At 42.4% G+C, this 25708-nt stretch overlaps 1 protein-coding gene across 2 annotated transcripts in view; it reads left to right on the top strand.

Moving 5' to 3' along the window:
- The window catches only part of grid2ip.S (glutamate receptor, ionotropic, delta 2 (Grid2) interacting protein S homeolog), a 67580-nt gene that overhangs the window by 6685 nt on the left and 35187 nt on the right, over positions 1 to 25708 (top strand). The window contains exon 1 of one of the 2 annotated variants that reach the window (XM_041577612.1): positions 3545 to 3820. The exons of the other annotated variant lie outside the window; for it this stretch is intronic. Within the exon in view, the coding sequence (XP_041433546.1) occupies positions 3807 to 3820 (14 nt within the window). The 5' untranslated portion in view covers positions 3545 to 3806. Of the gene's footprint in view, positions 1 to 3544; positions 3821 to 25708 lie in introns of those variants that run through there. 2 annotated transcript variants of the gene reach the window in all.

Genomic DNA, 25708 nt, shown 5'->3' with positions numbered 1-25708 from the left:
ACACATGTAACACAGACGCCGGTGTGTTGACACCGGCGTGATGATGTCACGCGCATGCCGCGAAATTCTACTTTAAAAACCCTTCCAGGTCACTGGTTCAATGCCCGATTATAGCGTTTGTTTTGGACATTCCTGGGTACTCGATTATTCTTGTTGAACTGATCTGTGGACTTTGACCCTGCCTGTTTTTTCGACTTTGCTGTTTATCTGCCTGCCTTTTGAACGTTGCCTGGATTTGGGTTTCTTATACTCTTTAACCCTATTTGGAATTACGAACTTGGACTTTGATTCCTGGGCTTCCTCCTTGGTCCGGACTACTCCCGCTGAGCCCCCTAACATTGATTATGCATATACTGTACAGTATATGTGTGTGTACTTTGTTTATTTATTTTGCTGTGCCCTTTGGTGTCAACACAATACAGTATGTATATGAGTGGTAGACATGGGTGCATTATATACAGTTCAAATCCACAAGAAGAATAAACAGCTGGTCTCTGCCTAATCCCCCCAAGTAAGATCATCAGCGTAGTGGAAATAAAAACCTTCCAGGCCACTGTGGCCCCTAAAGGGTCTATGCAAATTAAATTCTAAGCCCCTAGAGGAGATTTAGCAGTTAATCTCTGCAAATGAATTGCTGCTGAGCAGCTATTTGCACCCAATGGGAGTGGCGGGCATGTGCCATCTGACCTGATAGATAACTACACTGAAACTGAGATATTAATAACATCTGTCATTAAAATGACTCTCCATAGTATTCAGTGTGCCAGCTACTGTTGCTTTTAGCCTGCTGTACTGTCAAATGCTTTGCTGTTTGGTCCATTCGGACTCCAAACAAAAGAAACACCTAGAGAGACATTTTGGGAACACATTGGGAAACCTTGCCTCAGGGGTACTTTACTTGGGGAAGCAAAAAGATGCACTTGGTAACCTTAAGATCTCCCCTCTTGTGTCCAGGCCTAACTGTAGAATAGTTCAAGCAGTAGAAGTAAGGGGCAGTGTATGTACCAGGAAGCCTCCATCATTATGGGCTACATTGGTAAGAGTATTTATAGAGGATGGGCAATTAAGGAGAATGAAAGGTAAACTAGCTAATATATTAGGTGCCCCCTAAGGGCTAAACCCCACAGGATATTTTGTAGTCGGATAGACAAAACACATCCTAGAAGTCGGATGTGGTCGCATGGGTCAAAATATAATGGGACTGATACAAAAAATCTGATGTGTAAACTACATGGAAATCCGACGCAACATGACTGTCGGATGAGAATGCTGCATCTTCATCAGATGAGATAAAATCTGATGGTGTCTGTCCGACTTTTCTTTTTCCCTTGAAATACATTGACTGTTGGATGAAGCTGCAGGAACAAACTACTCCACCTATCTGATCTGACTTTACATTCTAGCTATAGGGCAGTGATCGCCAACCAGTAGCTCTCAAGCTCTCAAGCTGCTAGTGGACTCAAAGCAGGTGCTTCTTTTTGAATTCCAGGCTTGGAATCAAATTTGGTTGCATAAAAACCAGTTGTGTTGCCAAATAGAGCCTCCTGTAGTCTGCCAGTCCACATAGGGGCCACCAAATAGGCAATCACAGCCCTTATTTGGCACCCCCAGGAACTTTTTGCATGTCTGTGTTGCTCCCCATCTCTTTTTATTTTTGAATGTGGCTCACAGGTAAAAAAGGTTTGAAACCCCTGTTATAGAGGATTAGATTTTAAAGGATCCTACAAAACCTGCATGGCAAGATCAGATAAAATCTGACCCACAAAATCTGATCAAAATCTCCCGTGTAGTTTTTTCCTAACTCTGTTGGGCCCCAGTCCAACACTGTGTGCAGTACAAAACCTCTATAGAGACTCTGATATTGTGCATGTGCCCAGCTTGGAATTGGTGCAGAGAATACCTGGGTTCAGTGTTGGACTGGAACACCAAGGGCTCACCCAAAAACCTTAGACCAGGGGCTCACCCAAAAACCGTAGACCAGGGGCCCACTCTCAGTACTATTATTCTTCCTCTCCTCACTCAACCTCTATTCTCCTAGTCTGTTTTCTTTACATATTATAATCTACTAGACATTAAGCCCGTTAAATTAACGGGCACTAGAGGTCCGTGGGGCACATGCGCAGTAGCGCAATCCCACGGACACAGGGACTGGACGCAGAGACACTTCAACTTTATTATATAGGATTATTCCATCTATTTAGCCTCTTTGTTCTCACAAAACACTGACACCTGGGCCCACTGGGAGTTTTCCTGGTATCCTGGTGTTTCTTGTTTCTTTGCCCCTTTTGGATACCAAGGTGGTAGACCCAGAGCTGCCATGAGGGGGGCACTGGGAGGACAATTGTCCCAGGCCCGATGGCTTCTATATGTTGAGGGGGGCCCGGCCATGCTGCTTTCCTGTATTAGCCGAGTTGCACTGAACTAGGAGCCGAGTTGCAGTGAAGTAGGAGCCGAGTTGCAACGAAGTAGGAGCCGAGATGCACTGAAGCAGGAGCCAAGTTGCGCTGAAGTAGGAGCCGAGTTGCAGCAAAGTACGAGCTGAGTTGCACCGAAGTAGGAGCCAAGTTGCTCCAAAGTAGGAGCTGAGTTGCGCCGAAGTAGGAGCCGAGTTGCACCAAACTAAGAGCTAAGTTGCAACGAAGTAAGATCCGAGTTGCACCGAAGTAGGAGCTGAGTAGCACCAAAGCAGGAGCCAAATTGCTCTAAAGTATGAGCCGAGTTGCGCCGAAGTTGGAGCTGAGTTGTGTCAAAATAGGAGCCAAGTTGCGCCATAGTAGGAGCCGAGTTGCACTGAAGTAGAAGGTGAGTTGCGCTGAAGCATGAGCCAATTTGTGCCAAAGTAGGAGCCGAGTTGCGCAGAAATAGGAGCCAAGTTACGATAAACTGGGAGCCAAGTTGCGCAGAAAATGTTGTTGTAGGGGGGCACATGAATTCTGATGGTGGCTCTGGGTAGACCACATGGAGCACTGATCATATCATAATAGGGGAGAACCACATTGATATACTATGGGACTGTCAAGTATACATAACTAAACTAGATCTTTGTTGGGCAGACACTTGCCAATAATATGCCAATTGTGTTGGACAGGAGTTGGCAGCTATCTAGATTGCAGCAGTAGAAAGGGCATTCGTTGGAAAGGTGAATGAATTGAATCGTATCCCACTGTTGGTGAATGAATTCAACTCCATCCCATTTGTTTATATAGCACCAACATATTCCGCAGCACTGTACATAAGGGTAAATAAAAATCTGCATAAAACCGTTAATGAGGGCCCTGTCCCCAAGGGCTTACTACAAGTATGAAGTCTAATAGACTGATAGGAGAGAGATGCTTGGATTATATTTAACCCTCTCCTTTCCTCTTCTGCCCGCCCAGTGCATATGTGAGGGTCTGTGCATTTGTTCTCATATATAGATATAAATGTCCCTCTCTGTGTGTAGTTCTGACTCATTAGTGCAGCAGATGATTCCTGTTGGAGATTAATCCTCTCCTTACAGTGCAGCAGCTGTAGCGCACTACAGGAATATTCCTGCATCTGTTGCAAATTCTGGCGTGTGATAGAAGCTCGCAGGGGCTAAATCTCAGCATTCAGACATCCCCTGCTCCTCCCTCGCTGTCGTCTCCCCCTCCCCGCAAACACTCTCACACACACACTGTCAGATTTCCCCAATCTCCACCGGGCTGCAGTCGGCTTTGGCAGACACCAGTAGATGCTCCAGCAAGCGAGGAGGGAGCCTGTGGGTACCAGATGCTGATGAATAGCCCAGAGTTAGCTGCAGGAATGATGCCCACTCCTTGAGCAGAATGAGCTGCTTGGGGTAAGTATGCCATGTAACTCATGCCCACAGGGGGGCTGCCATGCTCATGCATTGGCAGCGGGTTCACTTTACTTATTGTCCCATGCAGCAGCCCCGGGAACATCTTTCAGGAACACTATTTCTTAACATGGAGTCCCTAAATGTTGGTAGACTGCAATTCCCAGCATGCTTTCCCTCTTGGTTATATGTTGAAGAATTCTGGGAGTTGTAGCCCAGCAAGATCTGGGGACCCAAGGTTAAATAAAGGGCCCTAGACCGAGGTCAGGGTTCCCTTCTCATATTACTATAAAGCTGAGCTGATTCAAGTGAGGGCTCGTGAGTTGGGATAAAATGAAAATAAAAGTACAGAATGAAGGGTTTGCAGCAGTGCAGGCAACTCTGGTCTGAACCTGCAGTGATTTTGGCTTGTCTTTTGAGCTTACGTTTTAATGTTGACCCTTTTTTATGTTGAAATGTCAGTATGAGGGATTATGGGGGGGTGCACATGCACTAGGGGTTTTGGGCTTACACAAACACACTAGTGCTGGGGCTGTATTGGGGGGGCATATGAGCATTAACATTATAATTCTTTGTTTCTGTGTTTACTGTCAGCAGAAATGTGCACAATGTGCTGGTGCGTCTCTCTCGCTGTGGTTCTTGGAATCCGGTTTCATTCTCCAGGGGAAACTGCAACTGTAAATGAGAGAAATGATTGTGCGGTTAGCGGATTCCTAGGCCTGAGCCTACACCGTGCAGTTAAAGGACCTCTTAGCAAATATGGTTGGTGGGGGTGTAAGCAGGGTGACTAGCCAAAGTCTCACAGTTTTTCTCCTCTGAGCCCCACGGATTCTCCTCCTCTCTGGGAATGGGATTCGATTGTATTAGTAAATGTGCATAGTTAGGAAATACAGGATGGAACTGTAATTGTGGGTCCAGGTGTATAGTAAGCAGTGTCGGACTGGCCCACCGGGATACCAGGAAAACTCCTGGTGGGCCAAGATGTCAGTGGGCCCTCCTGCTTCTAACCTTTGGCCTGTTTCATGGTCATTCTCTGTTTCTTTATGGGAATAAAGAGGCTTTATAATGGAAGAATAGAGTATAGTATGTAGAGAAAAGAGAGTAGGAGAATAAAGAGGTTGAGTGAAGAGAGGAGGTATAATAGTTTGGAAAGTGGGCCCTCACTGGTGGGCCCCTGGTATCCCAGTCCGACACTGATAGTAAGGCAAGGTAGCACCAGAGGAAAGGTTGGTAACTGTGGGAGGTTGGCCAGTATCAGTAATTTTCTTTGCTAAATACTTTCAGAGTTATTATTCATTACAGTTGTCAAAATTGTAACCCCCTCCCCCCAAAAAAACCTTGCTTTCGGAAGGCTGTTGGAGCCCAGCACTACCGCCAAGCTCCAACACCCCATTGAACAGACTGCTCAGAGCACTCACTTTGGGCACTTCTGGCCGCTTTTATAAATGGGTCAATTTATGAAGTGCTTTCTCAGACAGTCAGGAAATTGTTTATAAACAAGAGATGATTCAGACGGCGGGGAAACCATCAGGACCCCCTTCCGCTTACTGTAAATTTAGCGCTTGCAAGAGCTCAGGTGAAATGAGTTCCATGTAATTATGTGAGATGCCAGGGGAGCTGGGTACAAGCAGATACACCGTGAGTCAGGACACTGCTGCCTTTCTTCTATTTGTCACAGTCACTGGGAGGGCTGGGGGCAACATGTGGGACCTGCCTGAAAACCTGTTATATCAAAGGATTATCATCTGCTCTCATTTACTGCTCACTACTCCTGTATATTGCTACAGACAACACCTGCCACCAGTCTCTTACATATTGTGCAGCTATTCTTACTGTCAGTGTCTCTTCTCCCAGTAGGAAGTGGAGTTTCCTCTCTTCTTTTATGGATGTGAAGTCTGGGATGTGACGGGAGAATCTCTGGAAGTGGGTGTCCCTCAGTGCTGAGTATTTGGGGCACATCGCTGGCACAGTCTGTTCTCCCTGGGTCTGTAGGTCTGTCTGTGCCGTCCCAGTTCTATCTCCAAGTTGTGGACACTCAGTCTTTACATACTCAGGATCTGTCTGCCTTTGGGGTTCTGTAGCCTTTCCAGATATGGGGCCAGTCTGTCTTACCCCAGAGATTGGTAGATAGAAAGTTTCTGGGAATTTGATATTTCGTTCCTCCAGTCACAGACGTATTGCTCTTTGAATTTGTTTATTTTTTGTGTTATTTGGCCTTTTGTCAGTTGGTGGGAGTCTTGGGTGGGCAGGGTGCTGATCAGTTGTTTCAGGGTGCATAGTTTGCCCTGGGTCTGGTTGTTCAGCCAGGCTTTATGGTGGTATGGGCTGCTGTTCTGTAGGTGTGCCCAGTATGAGAGCGTCCTCTTCTGTATAGGAAATATTAGGGGAAATCTGCCCAGCTCAGCACGACAGGCAGAGTTTGAGGTGCTCCTGTGGACCTGGAGAAGGTGCTTACAGAATTCCAGGTGGAATATTTCTGTTGGGCTAGAGTCCCATTTGGATTGGTCTTGGTAAGTGACAGGACCCCACACTTCGCTGCCATGAAGGAGGATTGGAGCGATGACACTGTCGAAGATTCTAAGCCAGACTCTCATCAGTGGTTTAAGGTGGTACAGGTGTCTTCTGATGACATAGAAGGTCCTGCACGCCTTGTCTTTTAGGGCAGCCATTGCTGGTTTGATGCTTCCTGATTGTGTCTCTCTCTCTCTCTCTCTCTCTCTCTCTCTCTCTCTCTCATGAACCTGCACTTTGTAGCTGCATGTAGGTACATACATACATAGATAGACCCTAGATAGACAGAGAGACGGATATATAGAATGATTAATAAAGACAAATAAATAAATATGAAAGACATACAGACAGACAGACACTAGATAGAGAGACATAGACACTAGATAGAGACACAGACAAAAAGATAGATAGAGAGATAGATAGATAGATTTACCAGAGGCGGCAAAAAGCAGCTCCAGGTAACTTTTAAGGAACAGTAACACCAAAAAATTAAAGTGCTTTAAAGTAATGAAAATATCATGTAATGTTGACCTGCAATGGTAAAACTGGTGTGTTTGCTTCACAGACATAACTATAGTTTCTATAACAAGCTACTGTGTAGCCATAGGAGCAGCCATTCAAGCACAGGATACACAGTAGATAACAGATAAGTACTACTATAGTTTATATAAACAAGCTGCTGTGTAGCCATAGGAGCAGCCATTCAAGCACAGGATACACAGTAGATAACAGATAAGTACTACTATAGTTTATATAAACAAGCTGCTGTGTAGCCATAGGAGCAGCCATTCAAGCACAGGATACACAGTAGATAACAGATAAGTACTACTATAGTTTATATAAACAAGCTGCTGTGTAGCCATAGGAGCAGCCATTCAAGCACAGGATACACAGTAGATAACAGATAAGTACTACTATAGTTTATATAAACAAACTGCTGTGTAGCCATAGGAGCAGCCATTCAAGCACAGGGTACACAGTAGATAACAAATAAGTACTACTATAGTTTCTATAACAAGCTACTGTGTAGCCATAGGAGCAGCCATTCAAGCACAGGATACACAGTAGATAACAGATAAGTACTACTATAGTTTATATAAACAAGCTGCTGTGTAGCCATAGGAGCAGCCATTCAAGCACAGGATACACAGTAGATAACAGATAAGTACTACTATAGTTTATATAAACAAACTGCTGTGTAGCCATAGGAGCAGCCATTCAAGCACAGGGTACACAGTAGATAACAAATAAGTACTACTATAGTTTCTATAACAAGCTACTGTGTAGCCATAGGAGCAGCCATTCAAGCACAGGATACACAGTAGATAACAGATAAGTACTACTATAGTTTATATAAACAAGCTGCTGTGTAGCCATAGGAGCAGCCATTCAAGCACAGGATACACAGTAGATAACAGATAAGTACTACTATAGTTTATATAAACAAACTGCTGTGTAGCCATAGGAGCAGCCATTCAAGCACAGGGTACACAGTAGATAACAAATAAGTACTACTATACTTTCTATAACAAGCTACTGTGTAGCCATAGGAGCAGCCATTCAAGCACAGGATACACAGTAGATAACAGATAAGTACTACTATAGTTTATATAAACAAGCTGCTGTGTAGCCATAGGAGCAGCCATTCAAGCACAGGATACACAGTAGATAACAGATAAGTACTACTATAGTTTATATAAACAAACTGCTGTGTAGCCATAGGAGCAGCCATTCAAGCACAGGGTACACAGTAGATAACAGATAAGTACTACTATAGTTTATATAAACAAGCTGCTGTGTAGCCATGGGGGCAGCCATTCAAGCACAGGATACACAGTAGATAACAGATAAGTACTACTATAGTTTATATTAACAAGCTGCTGTGTAGCCACGGGGCAGCCATTCAAGCACAGGATACACAGTAGATAACAGATAAGTACTACTATAGTTTATATAAACAAGCTGCTGTGTAGCCATGGGGGCAGCCATTCAAGCACAGGATACACAGTAGATAACAGATAAGTACTACTATAGTTTATATAAACAAGCTGCTGTGTAGCCATGGGGGCAGCCATTCAAGCACAGGATACACAGTAGATAACAGATAAGTACTACTATAGTTTATATAAACAAGATGCTGTGTAGCCATGGGGGCAGCCATTCAAGCACAGGATACACAGTAGATAACAGATAAGTACTACTATAGTTTATATAAACAAGCTGCTGTGTAGCCATGGGGGCAGCCATTCAAGCACAAGATACACACTAGATAACAGATAAGTACTATTATAGTTTATATAAACAAGCTGCTGTGTAGCCATAGGAGCAGCCATTCAAGCACAGTATACACAGTAGATAACAGATAAGTTAGATAAATAGATAGATAGATAGATAGATAGATAGACTGATAGATGCCCACAGTGCACACAAAATAACCCACTAAGTTATGCCATTGGATAGACAGAAAGCTAGAAACAGAAAGCGATACATTTCAAAATGCGCGATTTGGTGGGAGTCTTATATAATATCAGAACTGTCACCCTGCAGAAAATCTGCTATTTTGTTCTCATTTTAGAGGGCCCTTGAGGACCTAGCAATAGAATTCCTGGATTTTAGAATTAAAGAAGGGGAACAAAAGAGGGGTGAAAAAGAATTGCAAAACCAAGTGCATTATAAGGAGCACACTCACTTTCACCTCATCATGACCAAACAATAAAAACCCTCAAAATAAATTAAAGGCTTATCTTTCAGATTAAAATGTTTCAGTCTACCCTCTATTTGCTTTTTTAATGGTGATGCTTATAGAAATAATTCAATCCTGGACAGGAAACTACTGGGTCCCTTTGGGTCCCTTACTCTGCCCTACCCTAGTAGGCCTAGAACTGGCCTGGGATTCAAAAAAAGGCCCTGGCATTACACAGAAGCCAAAACAGTCTCCACCAGCCCAATAAATAGTGTCTATGGAATCGTTCAGCTGCCCCTTTGGCATTTGCCAGAATCAGTGTCACTATAGAAGAAGCAGACCCTGCGGCTGTAGGGGGCCTGGGAGGTTTAGGGGCCCTATGAGGCTCTAATTCATATACAGTTTCAATAGATAGTGGTCAAACAAGTCAACCTCTAAACATTTTGGGGCCCTGAAAAATAATTTGCTGTGGGGCTCAGTAGTATCTAGTAACGCCACTTGCCTGAATCAAAAGATTGCTAGTCCGGGCCACTTTGTGGAGGAAAAGATATAGATACAATAGCAGTCATAAAGCAGGTAGCGTTAACTTTTCTGCTGCTTTTTGTTGATGGGAGTTGCAATATATGCTATAAATGTTGCACCTGTTATTCCTCCTCCATTATTGTATATCTATCATGCTCTAATAATTCTGCCTATTTTCTGCAGTGCCCAAATTTTTCTCCAGGGCACCTCCATGCCTATGGACATAATGTTAGATACTTGGCTCAGGCATGGGCCAAACTAGGAATTCTTCATTTCCATGCAGGAAAGTGCGACTGCTCTATCTACATTAGTGAAACCCAATTCCCTCTCCCCCCATTTCCGTCTGATTGAGGCTGGTGGGGGCATGGGGGTTGCCACATCATGCGGCAAAAAGCCTAGGAGCCCCCTGTGTCTCTTTATAGAGTGGATGATGCACATATATTTATAGCCTAGACTGTTACTAGGGCGGTTCTGCTGTGTTATCCATGAATATATCTTTGTATTGATGTTATCCCTGGTCTGTTACACAGTTTCTGCTTATGCATTTTTGATCTCAACAAAGTGCTGAGTTCTCACTGTAAGTGTAATTTGCACTCTGGCAGCAGGTATTGGAACTGTAAATAGGACTGGAAGGATGGGAAGAACAAATATGACTATGGCTATCAGAATGTTAGATCTGTCTGCAGGGATCAGAATGTTAGATCTGTCTGCAGGGATCAGAATGTTAGATCTGTCTGCAGGGATCAGAATGTTAGATCTGTCTGCAGGGATCAGAATGTTAGATCTGTCTGCAGGGATCAGAATGTTAGATCTGTCTGCAGGGATCAGAATGTTAGATCTGTCTGCAGGGATCAGAATGTTAGATCTGTCTGCAGGGATCAGAATGTTAGATCTGTCTGCAGGGATCAGAATGTTAGATCTGTCTGCAGGGATCAGAATGTTAGATCTGTCTGCAGGGATCAGAATGTTAGATCTGTCTGCAGGGATCAGAATGTTAGATCTGTCTGCAGGGATCAGAATGTTAAGGTGGCCATACATGAAGAGATCCGCTCGTTTGGCAATGTCGCCAAAGAGCATCTGTCCCCGATGTGCCAACCTTGAGGTGGGCAATATCGGATCCTAACGATGGCTAACGGGTGGTCGGATCGCGGGACCGCATCAACGAACAGATGCGGCCACAATCAGACATGATTTTTAGTCCCGTCCGATCGACATCTGGCCAACTTTCAGCCAGATATCGATCTGGGAAGCCCGTCGGAGGGCCCCATACACGGGCCAATAAGCTGCCAACTTGGTCTGTCGGCAGCTTTTATCGCCCCGTGTATGGCCACCTTTAGATCTGTCTGCTGGGATCAGAATGTTAGATCTGTCTGCTGGGATTAGAATGTAAGCTCTGTCTGCAGGGATCAGAATGTTAGATTTATCTGCAGGGATCAGAATGTTAGATTTGTCTGCAGGGTTTAGAATGCTAGATCTGTCTGCAGGGATCAGAATGTTAGATCTGTCTGCAGGGATCAGAATGTTAGATCTGTCTGCAGGGATCAGAATGTTAGATCTGTCGGCAGTGATCACAATGTTAGATCTGTCTGCAGGGATCAGAATGTTAGATCTGTTTGCAGGGATCAGAATGTTTTATCTGTCTGCAGGGATAAGAATGTTAGATTTGTCTGCAAGGATCAGAATGTTAGATCTGTCGGCAGTGATCAGAATGTTAGATCTGTCGGCAGTGATCAGAATATTAGATCTGTCTGCAGGGATCAGAATGTTAGATTTGTCTGCAGGGATCAGAATGTTAGATCTGTCTGTAGGGATCAGAATGATAGATCTGACTGCAGGGATCAGAATGTTAGATTTGTTTGCAGGGATCAGAATGTTAGATCTGACTACAGGGATCAGAACGTTATATCTGTTTGCGGGGATCAGAATGTTAGATCTGACTGAAATACATGTGTCTTCAGTGATGAGAACATTTGACTACAGGGATTAGACTACTAGATCTGACTGGTGAGATTGGGACATCAGCTTTGACTGTAGAGTTCAGATGAATAGATTTGGCTGCAGGGATCAGATCTACAGATCTAATTGCATGGGTCAGACCAGTATATCTGACTGCAGTGATTGGTACATTTTGTTTGGCTGTAGGAATCAGGCAAATAGAACTTTCTCTTTGATAACTTGCCCCGAGCAGCCAGAAAATTATACAACGTTTCTGAAACTGAGGCTTTTGGCATAGAGCCCAGAATAGTAGGTACACGTAGATACATTTGTAACAATTTAAGATAAGCAAAGAAACAATTGTAACTATTTAAAATAAGCAGGTCTCGAGGAAACTGTGTCTTGCAGCTTAAAGGGCAATTCACTTTCATTAGGGAAACTGTAATAACACATAAATGTGATCAAACATTTCAAAACCTGGCAAATTTTGTAAAAAGGATGTGGTATTTAGGGGGTGTGGTCATAACATGGGCGTGGTCGGCAAATTTTTATGCGCTGCAAATGTTTTTGTCCCTCTTTCTCTTTCCTAAATGTTGGTAGGTTTGCTGAACATTACATTTGATGGCATAGAATCAAAATAATGGATATGCCTGCAGGGATTGGAACATTATATTTGACTGCAAGGATCAGAAGAATACATTAGATTTTGCTGCAGGGATCAGAACATTGGATCTGACTACAGTATAACTGGAATATTAGGCTGCTCTCCTAGGTGCCGTACATGCTGGCCTGGCAGTATAGCTGAAATCAACCAAATGTAGTCAGGCATATGTCCTTAAGGCTATTAAAGGGATACTGTCATGGGAACATTTTTTCCCCCAAAATGAATCAGTTAATAGTGCTGCTCCAGCAGAATTCTGCACTGAAATCCATTTCTCAAAAGAGCAAACAGTTTTTTTTATATTCAATTTTGAAATCTGACATGGGGCTAGACATATTGTCAATTTCCCAGCTGCCCCCAGTCATGTGACTTGTGCTCTGATAAACTTCAGTCACTCTTTACTGCTGTACTGCAAGTTAGAGTGATATCAGCCCCCTCCCCCCCCCCAGCAGCCAAACAAAAGAACAAAGGGAAGGTAACCAGATAGCAGCTCCCTAACACAAGATAACAGCTGCCTGGTAGATCTAAGAACAACACTCAATAGTAAAAACCCATGTCCCACTGAGACACATTCAGTTACATTGAGAAGGAAAAACAGCAGCCTGCCAGAAAGCATTTTTCTCCTAAAGTGCAGGCACAAGTCACATGACCAGGTGCAGCTGGGAAATTGACAAAATGTCTAGCGGCGCCCCATGTCAGATTTCAAAATTGAATATAAAAAAATCTGTTTGCACTTTTGAGAAATGGATTTCAGTGCAGAATTCTGCTGCTGTAACTCTATTAACTGATGCGTTTTGAAAAAAAACATGTTTTCCGATGACAGGATGCCTTTGAGGATGCTGGGAATTGTAGTTAAATAACAAGAAGAAGCTGAATATCAGACAACCATGATATAAAGGGCTGTGTTTGTCTGTTAATCTAAGGATGTACAGACCTGGCAAACAGAAGGTCCAAGTACTTTCAGTTTGTTTCTTGAGAGGAGATGTAAAATACAGATGGGCTTCTCTCCCAGTGCACCTCATTAAGTGAGGATCATCAATCAGGCACTCCTGCTTCAACTCTCCAGGCACCGCTGTGTGGCACCAGTTAGTCACAATCACACATGTTACTTTGCTTTGCCACTGTAAAATGATTCATCCCTAACAACCTGTAATATGGTACTTTCCACGGTGTCTTTAAAGGAGAAGGAAAAGCTATGGAGGCATTTTATTGCCAATAGATTAGCTGCAATAGTGCAAGCTAGAATGCTATATTTATTCTGCAGAATGTTTTACCATACCTGAGTAAACAGCTCTGGAAGCTCTCTGATTGTTTAAGATAGCAGCTTCCATATTGACTTGGTTTGACATCACTTCGTGAATGAGTCTCTCCCTGCTCACTCATAGCTCTGGGCTCAGATTACAGCATAGAGGGGAGGAGCAAACTGAGCATGCTCAAGCCCTAGCCCTGGAGGTTTAAACTGAAAACAGGAAGTCTGATACAGAAGCCCATGAATACACAATAGAAGGAATGAAATGTGGTGTTTCTTTTGACAGGACTCAGAGCAGCATTACTTTGAGGGTTTACTGTGTATTTATGTGGACCTTTCTGATAAGGCTTACTTAGTTTTAACCTTTCCTTCTCCTTTAAAGGGGAACTCCACTCAATTTGTAATGGTTATTTCTACTGAAAGCTGTGCACAGGGATGATACTGGGGCTACTGCCTCCTGAGTGCCGTCCCCCATCTCCTGCTCCGCGATTAGCTTACGTTACTTATTGTTATCGTTACTGCAATGAGCGCAATATCACTCTCTGCACTAGAGGAGGCGAATTTCTGGGTTAAAACCCGGATTTACTAAGGGACAGATTTACTAAGGTTTGAATGGTAAATTCGAATTTTGACAATTTTTTTTTTGGGACGAAACCTCAGAAATGTTAATTTAAAACCACCAACTCGAAATTTGAATGTGAGATTGATCACACCTCAACCCTGGAAATCATTCTAATTCAACTATTCTCCACCTAAAACCTGTAGAAATCAATGGCAGAGATCCCTTGAACTATTATGTTAATAGTAGTGATGAGCCAAATTTTTGCCAAGTTTCACTTAGAAAATTACGCCCCATGTAAAAGAAAAATTTCTGCGACAAAAAAAATTGACACAAGTAAAAAAATAAAAAAATTTACACCAAAAAGTCAAGGATTTTTTTCGGAGGAAAACTCGATCGAATTCGTTTTTGAGTTTTTGAGTTACGACTATTTGGTCGAATTTATTAGAGTTCAAAAAAATCACATTACTTAACATTCGACTTATGATAATAACCCCCTTAAAGTCACAAAATGAGGCTTTTTGTCACCCTGTGTAACTGGCCACTCGCTGCGGCCTAGGTAAGGTTCTCACAGGAGGAGCGGCCCTGGCTGTGAACTTGTGGTTCTGACTTCTGAAATAATGAAGCAGAAGAACCGACCTGCAGAACCAAAATCTGCTACATTCTTTCAAGGGTCAGAAGGACAGAAAGACATCTTTCACGAAGGATTCCGGTTTGGCGAATCCCAAATAGTGAATTTGGTGCATCCCTACTTAATATGGTCACAAAACTGCTACATGCCTCTTGTCATTGCACCTTCAAGCCAGACCCATTCACCAGTTTAACCACCTCCAGATAGCCATGTGAGGGGCTTTAGTTTTAGCCCAGAGACTGCTCAGTTGTTCCACTCTATAGCTCTTCATATTTCGCTCTGATACACAAGTCCTACTGGTCCTATGTTGGGTCGTTTTTACACTATCTGGCCACTAGGTGGCACTATTAATGTCTCTAGTAAGTGGATGTGAGAGTAACATGTTAAAGGGATACTGTCATTGGAAAACATGTTTTTTTCAAAACGCATCAGTTAATAGTGCTACTCCAGCAGAATTCTGCACTGAAATCCATTTCTCAAAAGAGCAAACAGATTTTTTTATATTCAATTTTGAAATCTGACATGGGGCTAGACATTTTGTCAATTTGTAAATGCCCCTGGTCATGTGACTTGTGCCTGCACTTTAGGAGAGAAATGCTTTCTGGCAGGCTGCTGTTTTTCCTTCTCAATGTAACGGAATGTGTCTCAGTGAGCAGTGGTGTAACCAGACGTTTCTGGGCTCCACAGCAAAAACATTTTAGGGCCCCAACATATCCAGAGGTTGTCCTGTTTTTCCAATTAGTGTTGACATTTCTCATTAATTAGGGCCTCATGGGGCCCCTTATACCTCCTGGGGCCCCCTGGGGCCCCCTGCAGGCGCAGGGTCTGCTTCCTCTGTAGTTACGCCCCTGTCAATGAGACATGGGTTTTTACTATTGAGTGTTGTTCTTAGATCTACCAGGCAGCTGTTATCTTGTGTTAGGGAGCTGTTATCTGGTTACCTTCCCATTGTTCTTTTGTTTGGCTGCTGGGGGGGGAGGGGTGATATCATTCCAACTTGCAGTACAGCAGTAAAGAGTGATTGAAGTTTATCAGAGCACAAGTCACATGACTTGGGGCAGCTGGGAAATTGACAATATGTCTAGCCCCATGTCAGATTTCAAAATTGAATATAAAAAAATCTGTTTGCTCTTTTGAGTAACGGATTTCAACGCAAAATTCTGCTGGAGCAACACTATTAACTGATTCATTTTGGAAAAAATGTTTTTTCCCATGACAGTATACCTTTAATTACTGCCATCCTTGATGTTAAAGGGGCTCATATTTGATGCTCATCTATAAGGGGCTTGGCTCACCTTACTGAAATAGATAACTATTACTGCATATGTTTAAAGGGGATATCTATCTATCATCTATCTATCTATCTATCTATCTATCTATCTATCTATCTATCTATCTATCTATCTATCTCTATCATCATCATCATCATCTCTCTCTCTCCCCCTCTCTCTCTATTTAGCTATCATCTATCATCATCATCATCATCATCATCATCATCATCATCATCTCTCTCTCTCTCTCTCTCTCTCTCTCTCTCTCTCTATCATCATCATCATCATCTCTCTCTCTCTCTCTCTCTCTCTCTCTCTCTCTCTATCATCATCATCATCATCTCTCTCTCTCTCTCTCTCTCTCTCTCTCTCTCTCTCTTTCTCTATCTATCTATCTATCTATCTATCTATCTATCTATCTATCTATCTATCTATCTATCTATCTATCTATCTATCTATCTATCTATCTCTCTCTCTCTCTCTCTCTCTCTCTCTCTCTGACTCTCTGTGGTCTAGTTTAGTATTTTTGGCAGTACACCTGGTTTTTAACAAAACCAAAACTTGCCTCCAAACCTGGAATTCAAAAAAAAGCTCCTGCTTTAAGACCACTGGGAGCAACATCCAAGGGGTTGGAGAAGTTAATTTAAAGGGGAACAACCCCTTTAAAGGGGAGCTCCATCCAAACACTGTTTCTCCATTGTTCTGAAAGTCATAACCAGCAGTGAAGGGTATACAGACAGCCACACAGACAATTATGTCTACAAATAACTTTTTTCATTCATGTACATTGCTTTGGAAACTGCATTTTTCTGTTTCTTTTGGTTGGAGAGGCCCTTTTAATTATATAACCTGTTTGCTGTGCAAGGATTAACCTCTTAGTGCAGTCATATCTCTTGCCGCTTTTGCATGTGTTTTCTAGGGGAGGTGTGTGTGTGGGTGGATTGATCTGTTTGCTGTGGAAGTATTTAACCCTTGTTATTCCAGGCAGTTAAAAAAAATGAATTTACACTGCATATATATACAGTATTTTTATACAGCAATATAGGGCAAGTTTTCACAGCGAGGTGACGTGTCATTTCTCATTTACACCCTGTGCTTGAACTTGTTCATCAGCTGCATCTCCTGAACATAAAGCGCTTGTATCTCCCAGTCCCTGGCGGGGTTTCATCTCTGATCCCCCTCTATTAAAATAAGATGCATGGTTTTCATTTCGGCTGCTGCTGAATCCATCATGTTCCTAGTGGTCGTATCCATAAATCTCCATGGTTTGTATTAGCACTGATTCATCTAAAATTACTGTCTGTGTGATGACTCAGCCTCTGGATAAAAAAGCTGCTTTATTAGACAAAGCCAAACTCATCTTTCTGCAGCGTTTTAACTTAAAACAACAATAAATAAATACAGTACATACAGAAAACTTACCTCCCAACATTTTGGAAGTAGAAAGAGGGACAAAAAGAGTTGCCGTGCACGCCAAAGAGTTTTTTACCATGTCCATGTTTGTGGCCACCCCCCCCCTAATTACCATGTTCTTTGTACAAAATTTGGCAGGTTATGAAAGTTTGAACACATTTCTGTGGTTTTTTTGTGTTATTACAGGTTTGCTAGTGAAGGTGAATTTGCAAGACACATTTTCCCCTGTTTATCTTAAATTGTTACAACTGTTTCTTTACTCATCTTAAATTGGTGTAAGTGCACCTGCCACGTATTCTGGTCTCTCTGCCAAAAGACAATTACGTTTTAGAAACGTTGTATCTTTTCAATGGCCGCTATATGGAAAAAAAACGTGTGAATTTTCATGGCATGTTCCATTGCTAATTGCCTTAAATCAGTGATGAGCAAAAATGTTTGCAAGCTTTTAATAAGAGGATTGGAACCAGTTGTTGCCATTTGGAAACACTGGGAAGAGTTGCTCCCATCCAATGCATCGCAATATCTTTTCTAGCATAGAGTAACAGAGACTGGTATTGGTTGTGAGCGTAATTTGTGGGGATAATATCGACCAAAATACCCAAGAGGCTCAGTTTGGGTGATATTAGATGGGGGAACTCTATGTCATTCAGCAGAATGTTAATAATATTTTTGGCTTTTGGCTTACGAGGAAAAAGTTTGCGTTTGTTTGGCCGCATCAGGGACAGGAGTCATCCAGCTTTCTCACCATTTTAAACAGTCTGATGGGGGTGAGGTCTAGGATTTTCTGTTGAATAAGTTTATCCTTACTGGAAATTAAAAGAAAATTAAAGCAGTTCTCTCTTTCTTCCTCCCAGTCCTCGTTGTGTCTGGTATCACCTGGAGCCATTTGTCCATCACGAGGGCATAAGGTTGGGGAACTGAGTTTAAAAGAGTCAAGTATTTCTTTGAAATCGATTTAGAGGTAGCAGTTGAGTGTAGAGGAGCTTCCACATTAGGTATTTTTGTAATATTATGTTTTTATTGTTTGTCCCTGATGGAGACCTCTTTTGGGGTTGAAACGCGTTGGGAATGTTGTGTTTGGAGGTTGGTCCTTGATGAAGACTCCATCTTGGGTTGACGGTATCTTTGATGATCATTTCATCTTTTATTTGTATCTGATCAAGACTCTTTTAGGGGTTGAAAAAAAGCACTAGGATTTTTTAGTGGCAGTTTTTACAGTACTACTGTTGAATACCATATTTATTAGAACTTCACTATATTACATTACTTTTCTTTTTATCTTACTGATTTATGTAGGCAATATTTTGTTTCTCGCTTCTGTTGCCATAGTGATAATCCCTAATATATATCTTGTGCCATGTTTATTGAGTGTCTATTTTTTTAAAGTTTTCTTTCTGTCCATTTATAGCTGCTGAATATTGTGCTGTCTGTAGGATTTGCTCCTGTAGGTGACCCTCCCTCTGTGCCGTTGGATTTTATTTTTCCCTTGTAGCTTCTCTTGTACCTCCTATGGAGATGTCATTGCTTCAGACTGCAGGGGATTCTTCTCATTGTGTCGTAGGCTTCCAGGTTTTGTTATCACCTTCTATTGCCACATGTTGTGTTATAATCCAATAAAATCCAGATTGCTAGAAGATGGTCCTGCCATAAAAAAATCTCCATGTCTGTGATTTACCCTTCATGCTGGCCTTAATTCACCCCTGGCCCACCCAGAACTGGTCCCAAAGCTCATTTCTGATAAGGCAGCTCTCCCTGACCTGTCCATGGCCCACCAAATTCCCAGCTCTGTTGTTTCATCACCCCCCATTCCCCCAAGTTTTTGACTAGCCCTCTATTAAGACCAGCCAGATCAGGCCAGTAAATGCCTACAACAAAGATGACATAACAGGGCAGTAATTGGGGTGGACTGGATTTGGGGTGTAACAAGGCAGACCAGGGAAACTGTCTGTGAAATAGGAGGAGATTTGGGTCAGTAAGCTTGCAATATCGCCCCTATCTAGGATTGCCACCTTTTCTGGAAAAAAATACTGGCCTTCCTATATATTTATCTTTTTTCCCTATTAATAACATTGGGATCAACCATCATTTTTACCGAACAGGCCAGTAAAATACCGGCCAGGTGGCAACCCTACCCCTAGCCTATGTTTTGCTGGCTAGACATGTCAATTGTATTTTTTATGGGTCACTCTCAGTGTTGGACTGGGACACCAGTGGCCCACCCAAAAAACCTTAGACCAGGGGCCCACCCAAAAACTGTAGACCAGGGGCCCACTCTCAGTACTCTTATTCTTCTTCTCCTCATTCAACTTCTATTCTCCTAGTCTCTTTTCTTTACATACTATAACCTATTTAGCTCCTTTGTTGACATAGAAATAGGGAATGGCCTTGAAATAGGCCAAATGTTTAGCAGCATGAGGGCCCACTGACACCTGGGAGTTTTCCTGGTATCCTGGTGGGCCAGTCCGACACTGGTCGCTCTGATTTTAGCCCTGGTCACCGCAATAACAGGTCCAAGGGTAAATTTGTACACCTGAAACCAAAATTAGCTGCTCCATTGAAACACATAGAATGGTCACCCAACGTCCTCCCATTTCCATTAGAAGCATTGGATCCCTTTGGATGTTGGCATGTCTGTAGGCCTAGGAAATACCAACTTTGCCTTTGGTACTTGGTCAGAGCCTCTGTTTATAGGCATGGAATTCCTCTCTGTGACGTCTGTGAATGTCATTATATAGTACAATATATCCCCTAGATACCCGGCTGCTTACACATTGTACATGACACGGTTGTTACAGTCTTGTATTGGGAAATCTGCTTCAGTTGGGAATTCTGTATCACTGAAAGCAGCAGAATAAATTGGCTGCTGGGACTCCACAAGTTTTGCTTCCCAAGGTTGATATTTGCACGTTCACAACTTGTGTCGCCAGGGCCACCATCAGGGGGCAGAGAGGGTACAGCTGTACCAGGCCGGCGTTTTTGTAAGTTTGAAGGAGGTCCCGGCTGTGCTATGCTTCTTGGATTAGCTGGGCCCCCCTTGAGTAGAGAAGAAGCGTAAAAATCCTCCGAAAGCCGCTGCCAAATGGATGACGAATTCAATGAAAAGACCTGAATGCTGATGAAAGAAGCCAAAAGCCGCCGAATGGTCCAGGAGGCCAACAAAAAAGCTGCTTGAAAGCTGACAAAAGAAGCTGAAAGCCGTCAAAAGTAGCCGAAAGTGGATGAATTGAGCTGAAAGCCGCCAATTGTAGCTGAAGAAGAAGAGAAGGAGCCAAAGGGGGGGGGGGCTGGCAATAATGTTTTTTTCAACTTTTGGGGGGCCTGCACACCAGTGTTTTTTTTAACTTGTGGGGGGTCCAGGCAACCAATACATTTTTTTAAATGATAGGGTTGCCCTGTCCACCATTGGCTTGTTCTAACTTGTGGGGGGCCTGGCCACAAATGTCTTTCACTGTGGGAGGGGGGCCCAGGCCACCATTGTTTGTTTTTTAACTTGTGGGGGGCCCAGGAAGGGAATGGGGGAACCATAAGCTGGCGCTCGCACTTTTTGTCACCTGCTGTGATTATTCCCATGATAAACTGTCCTCCCACCTGATCTTTCTATATCTCTTGTGACACCAATGTTTCCCAGTCCAAAAATGTAGCAAACCGTTTGAGTGAGGGTGGACCTGTATCCAGGCATGGAAAGCTCCTACCATTCAGTTGTGACAGCAGAGTGGGCTTTGTGTAAGCACCGAGGTCCAGGAGGTAGAGAGGACACAAGGGACCCTGCTGCTATGCAGTGGTGCATTAAAAATACAGAAAACATGCATTGCATCCCAAGAGCACCAGGGCCTACTGTGTTATTGGACTAGGGGAGATTGTGGATGCACACCTAAGGCCAATTTCAAAAAGTTTAAAGCCCTGTCTAAATGATTCAAGTAAATATGCAAGTGCATGTAATTTTAAAACAGGGTTTTTTTAGTTACAAAGTTATGATCATAATATTGATAAGCCACCATACCACGTCAAGGTAAAACCCCACATGGTGGTCCCTAACTTATTTATCTTTAGTCATAGTAAAAAAGGAACATTACCTCTCTGTGTAGTAACAATTCTTTATGTAAACATCTCCAGTGCTTTGGTTTCAAACTCTGTGCTACAACACCTGATTTCTACTTTTCTAAAATGGGCGTTGGTTAAGGCAGTCTCTCCCTCTCAAAAGGGGAGGATTTAGCACAGAGTTTGAAACCAAAGCACTGGAGATGTTTACATAAAGAATTGTTACTACACAGAGAGGTAATGTTCCTTTTTTACTATGACTAAAGATAAATAAGTTAGGGACCACCATGTGGGGTTTTACCTTGACGTGGTATGGTGGCTTATCAATATTATGATCATAACTTTGTAACAAAAAAAACCCTGTTTTAAAATTACATGCACTTGCATATTTACTTGAATCATTTAGACAGGGCTTTAAACTTTTTGAAATTGGCCTTAGGTGTGCATCCACAATCTCCCCTAGTCTACTGTGTTATTGGCCCAGCTCAACAACCGCACCCCATGGTTCTGTTTAAATATTTCATGGCAACCTCTGCCCTGATATTCATTTTTCTCTAGCACTGTAGTCATATGACGTAGGCACCATCGATCCCTTTCCATTTTCAGCCAAATCCCCTTTAACACAAAGTCCCCTTCAGCTTCCCAAATGTGACCTTGTATGTTATCCTGTATGTGGCCCCGAGGGAGACTCCCGTTACAGGATCTCCTTGCAAACTATCTGTGCACCTCTTCCCCCCAGGCAGGGGCCATTCCCACTCACACGCCAAACCAGAGGAACTCTGAAATAACCCCCAAGAAAGCAGAACATCACAAATCTGTTTGTCTAATTAAGCATTTAACAAAGCGGCAAGAAAATTCAGATGATCCCATCTGTATTCAAAGCCTATTGTGAAAATTATTCTGCTAAAGAAAGTGGTAGACATGAATGCGGCAGGCATCAATTACACAGATTTTACCAGTCGATTCAGCCTGGGCGAGCATATGAATCTATAATAGGTTAACCCCATGAAAGTTGACTTGCATTTTTATATAGTATGTCTTAACAATTCTAGGGTTTCTAATTCTAGGTTAAGTTTTGACCAGGGTACTATATATATACAGTATATTGACTTTGAATCTTCTCATTGTGATTGGGTAGATTTCTTCTGGGAGCTCGGGTTTCCTCCCACGGGCTTTTCCTTTTTCTTCCCATTGGTCTTTGATGAAAATAAAGCTAGTATGTGTTTTATACAGAGACCAGACTAGCCAGGGTGATTACCATTTAGAAGCAATTAGCCTGGATATCACACATGGTGGCAAAATGCTTGTTTATAAAGTGTTTATAAAGATACCTAAAATCTCAGTCTTCAAGTAGTACTGAACCAGAGATGTCCTGAACCAGAGGAGTCCAACGCTACATATGCTCACTAATGATGCCTGGTCAACTGGGCATGACACTATAGGTGTCTGGATCAATATGTTTACAGGTACCCTAATCTCTTGACCAAATCTACAACCTATTTGGCAATGCATGAACTGAAGCTGTGTATGGTTCCCTACCATGTACTGATCATTTGCCTGATGATGACCTTTGGATTAGTCCATGGCTTGGGTGTCCAAGTAAAACCCACCATTTACTGATCTGGATAAACAAGCGGATCATTATGAGCATGGGCAGCATAAAATAGGCAGTCGATGGAAGCTGATGTCTAGCTATGGAAGTCTTTCAGTAGTGCAATACTCATCTACAAACGGTTAAATGCAACAGGGAGGTGGATTTATGCTGTGTTTGACTGTCTACATATCTCTCCATGATTCAGCTGTGAGAGCAACACAGATACTCAGCCTGATTGTGTCTACTATATCTCAGATCTGGGACACTGTCCAGGGTTCATTTTGCGCTTCTATAATCTCCCCAGAGGAGCTGACTTAGATACAGAATTGAGGTCAGGCTGCTTGTTATTTTGGGTAACAAGTTGTTTTTTTTGCCTCCGTTTATCATCATTAAGACTCTTATCTTTATCCAACTTTTGTCTCAGTGGATTATTTACTAAGGTTGGCTGAGTGCTGTTTGAGTGGTTAAAAGATATTCTTACCAGCTACCTACTTGTAGCTAACCTAGAAAAGTCTCCTTTTAATCCTAGGGATAAAACTTACTTAAGGACCACTTTTATGGGTTTAGCAGAAAGGCCTCTTTTATCTACAATCTAAACTACTCTGTGGACATTATATCATCAGTATTCAGACCAATGTGGTATCATATCTTGCTAGTATATTAGGTATTTTAACTCAGAGCGTTGTTTTAAAGAACCAATGTTGGCCAAAAAGTTGAGGTTAATGGAATCAAGAAGAACATGTGTTACTGGTACCAAAGATAGATACTGTATGCTTTGAAAGGCCACTTCGAAGTCTTGGTCAACAAGTTGAGGTTACTGGAATCCAGGGAAAATCTGTTTTGAGAGGTCATCGCTAAGTCTACGTCAACAATTTGCTGTTACTGGTTCAGAGGGAAAAGGTTGTTTTGAGATGGCACTTCCATGTTTTGGTCAACAAGTTGTGTTTACTTGTACCAAGGCAAAGCCTGTTTTGAAAAGCCATCTCCACATCTTGGTCAACAAGTTAGGGCTACTGGAACCTAGGGCAAAACCTGTTTTGAGAAGTCATCTCCAATTTAATCAACACGTTGTAGTTACTGGAACCAAGCACAAAGCCTTTTTTTTTTTTTAAATAAAAAATACCAACTCCATGTCTTGGGGATAATGAGCTTTATTAAAATTGTGCTTCAGTCATTGCCCGTAGTATGACGTCTATCGTTGGCCACTGAGAAGCTGCTGTAACTGAATTACACTTGCTACTAATGGGCCAGTAGCCGATGAGATTCAGAGTTCTCAGTTACACATTTGCATTGATAATAAGATCAACTGAGAAGTACAAGTACAAGCACTTTCTGGTCAACCCCCTGTAGGGATGGGAACATTGACTAATCCAATTTTGATAATCTTGTAGTGGGTCCTTTGCAAAACAGCTGAAATGGACAGAGAAAGCCATGTTATGCTTGTGCTCTCCTTAACTAAGCAATGTTAATATATTGATATTTATGCCTGCTTGTAGCCATCTACTGCTGTAGAGTTATTTGTCAAGCAGATACACTTTACATCTTGCTTTGTAATGTTAGACCATAACAGCTCCATTTAGTCAGGAGAGTCTTCTCTTAGTAGCACACAAGGCCTCCATCTTTTAGTGCACTCTCTGTTACAGGGACTTTCTGTTAAACAGCCCCTAATAAGATGAGCTGTAGGTCCCCATTACATAGTCACCAATGCATAAAATAATCACAAATGGGCAATTTCTGCAGGACTATTATCTTATACTACACTTGTTGCAAGATTGGGCATAGTCCCACAGAAATACTTTTTATGTGGTTGACTAGTTTCTATTTAAGGCAGAAACACAAGGGAAGATTCAGGGAGATTTAGTTGCCCAGCGACTAATCGCCTCTTCTTCGGGTGACTAATCTTCCTGAAAAGGTTAGAATCTAAATCGTTGGCGGGATTGCACTCAGAGCGCTTCAGTTTCCGAAGTTGCCCGCAGTTTCCGAAGTCGCCCGAAGTTTTTAGTCGCCAGGCGACCAAAACTACCTGAATCTTCCCGTGTGTCTCTGCCCTTATAGGGAGTGTGCAGTTTGGTTGGCCAGCTTGGATTTTCTTCCTGAATGTAGTTAATACCTTATAGGTTGATGCTACATACTACCAGGGGCCAAAGACTTTCAGAGCAAGACCCTAAATTATTCTAAAATAGTCTTACAAGAGTAGACCACCTACGGCTTAATTCCTTGTAAACTGTATTGGGTCATAATGATAAGTAAAACAAACATTACTGCTACTACCAATGGGAGAATTCAGGAGGGCCGACTGGGGTCCTGACCAATGTACAGCGTCAGCAGATATTTGCAGTTCATCTTCCAAATGTTAATGAGCTGGTGAGTAATTAGTTGAAAGAGCACTGCATTCTAACTGAAAATACTATTTTATTAAGTTCTGCTTATTAACATGTATACGTACAGTATATATATATATATATACACACATATAGGATGCCGTGCACTACTCATATAGTAGGTATATCGTGCCTGGGTGCAATAGCCAGAAATTATGGTGCAATGCAGAGGATCAGACTCACAGGACTTAATGCAAAAATTCTAGTGTTTATTGGAGCAAAAAGCTAACGTTTCGGCTAGCCCTCTTAGACTTTAAAAAAAAAAAAAAAAAAAAATATATATATATATATATATATATATATATATATATATATATATCCTTGATAAAGGCCCAGGCATGGGCCGAAACGTTGGATGCACAAGTTTGAATAAAAACTAATTTTCTTCACGTAACATTGTAGTGCGGGTCCCTGTTTAATTCTTATATGCTAAAGCCTTGACC

This window comes from Xenopus laevis, chromosome 9_10S (genome assembly GCF_017654675.1).
Source record: "Xenopus laevis strain J_2021 chromosome 9_10S, Xenopus_laevis_v10.1, whole genome shotgun sequence".
Taxonomy (NCBI): domain Eukaryota; kingdom Metazoa; phylum Chordata; class Amphibia; order Anura; family Pipidae; genus Xenopus; species Xenopus laevis.
Note: the sequence above shows the minus strand (reverse complement) of the source record. Positions and strands in the feature narration are given on the sequence as shown.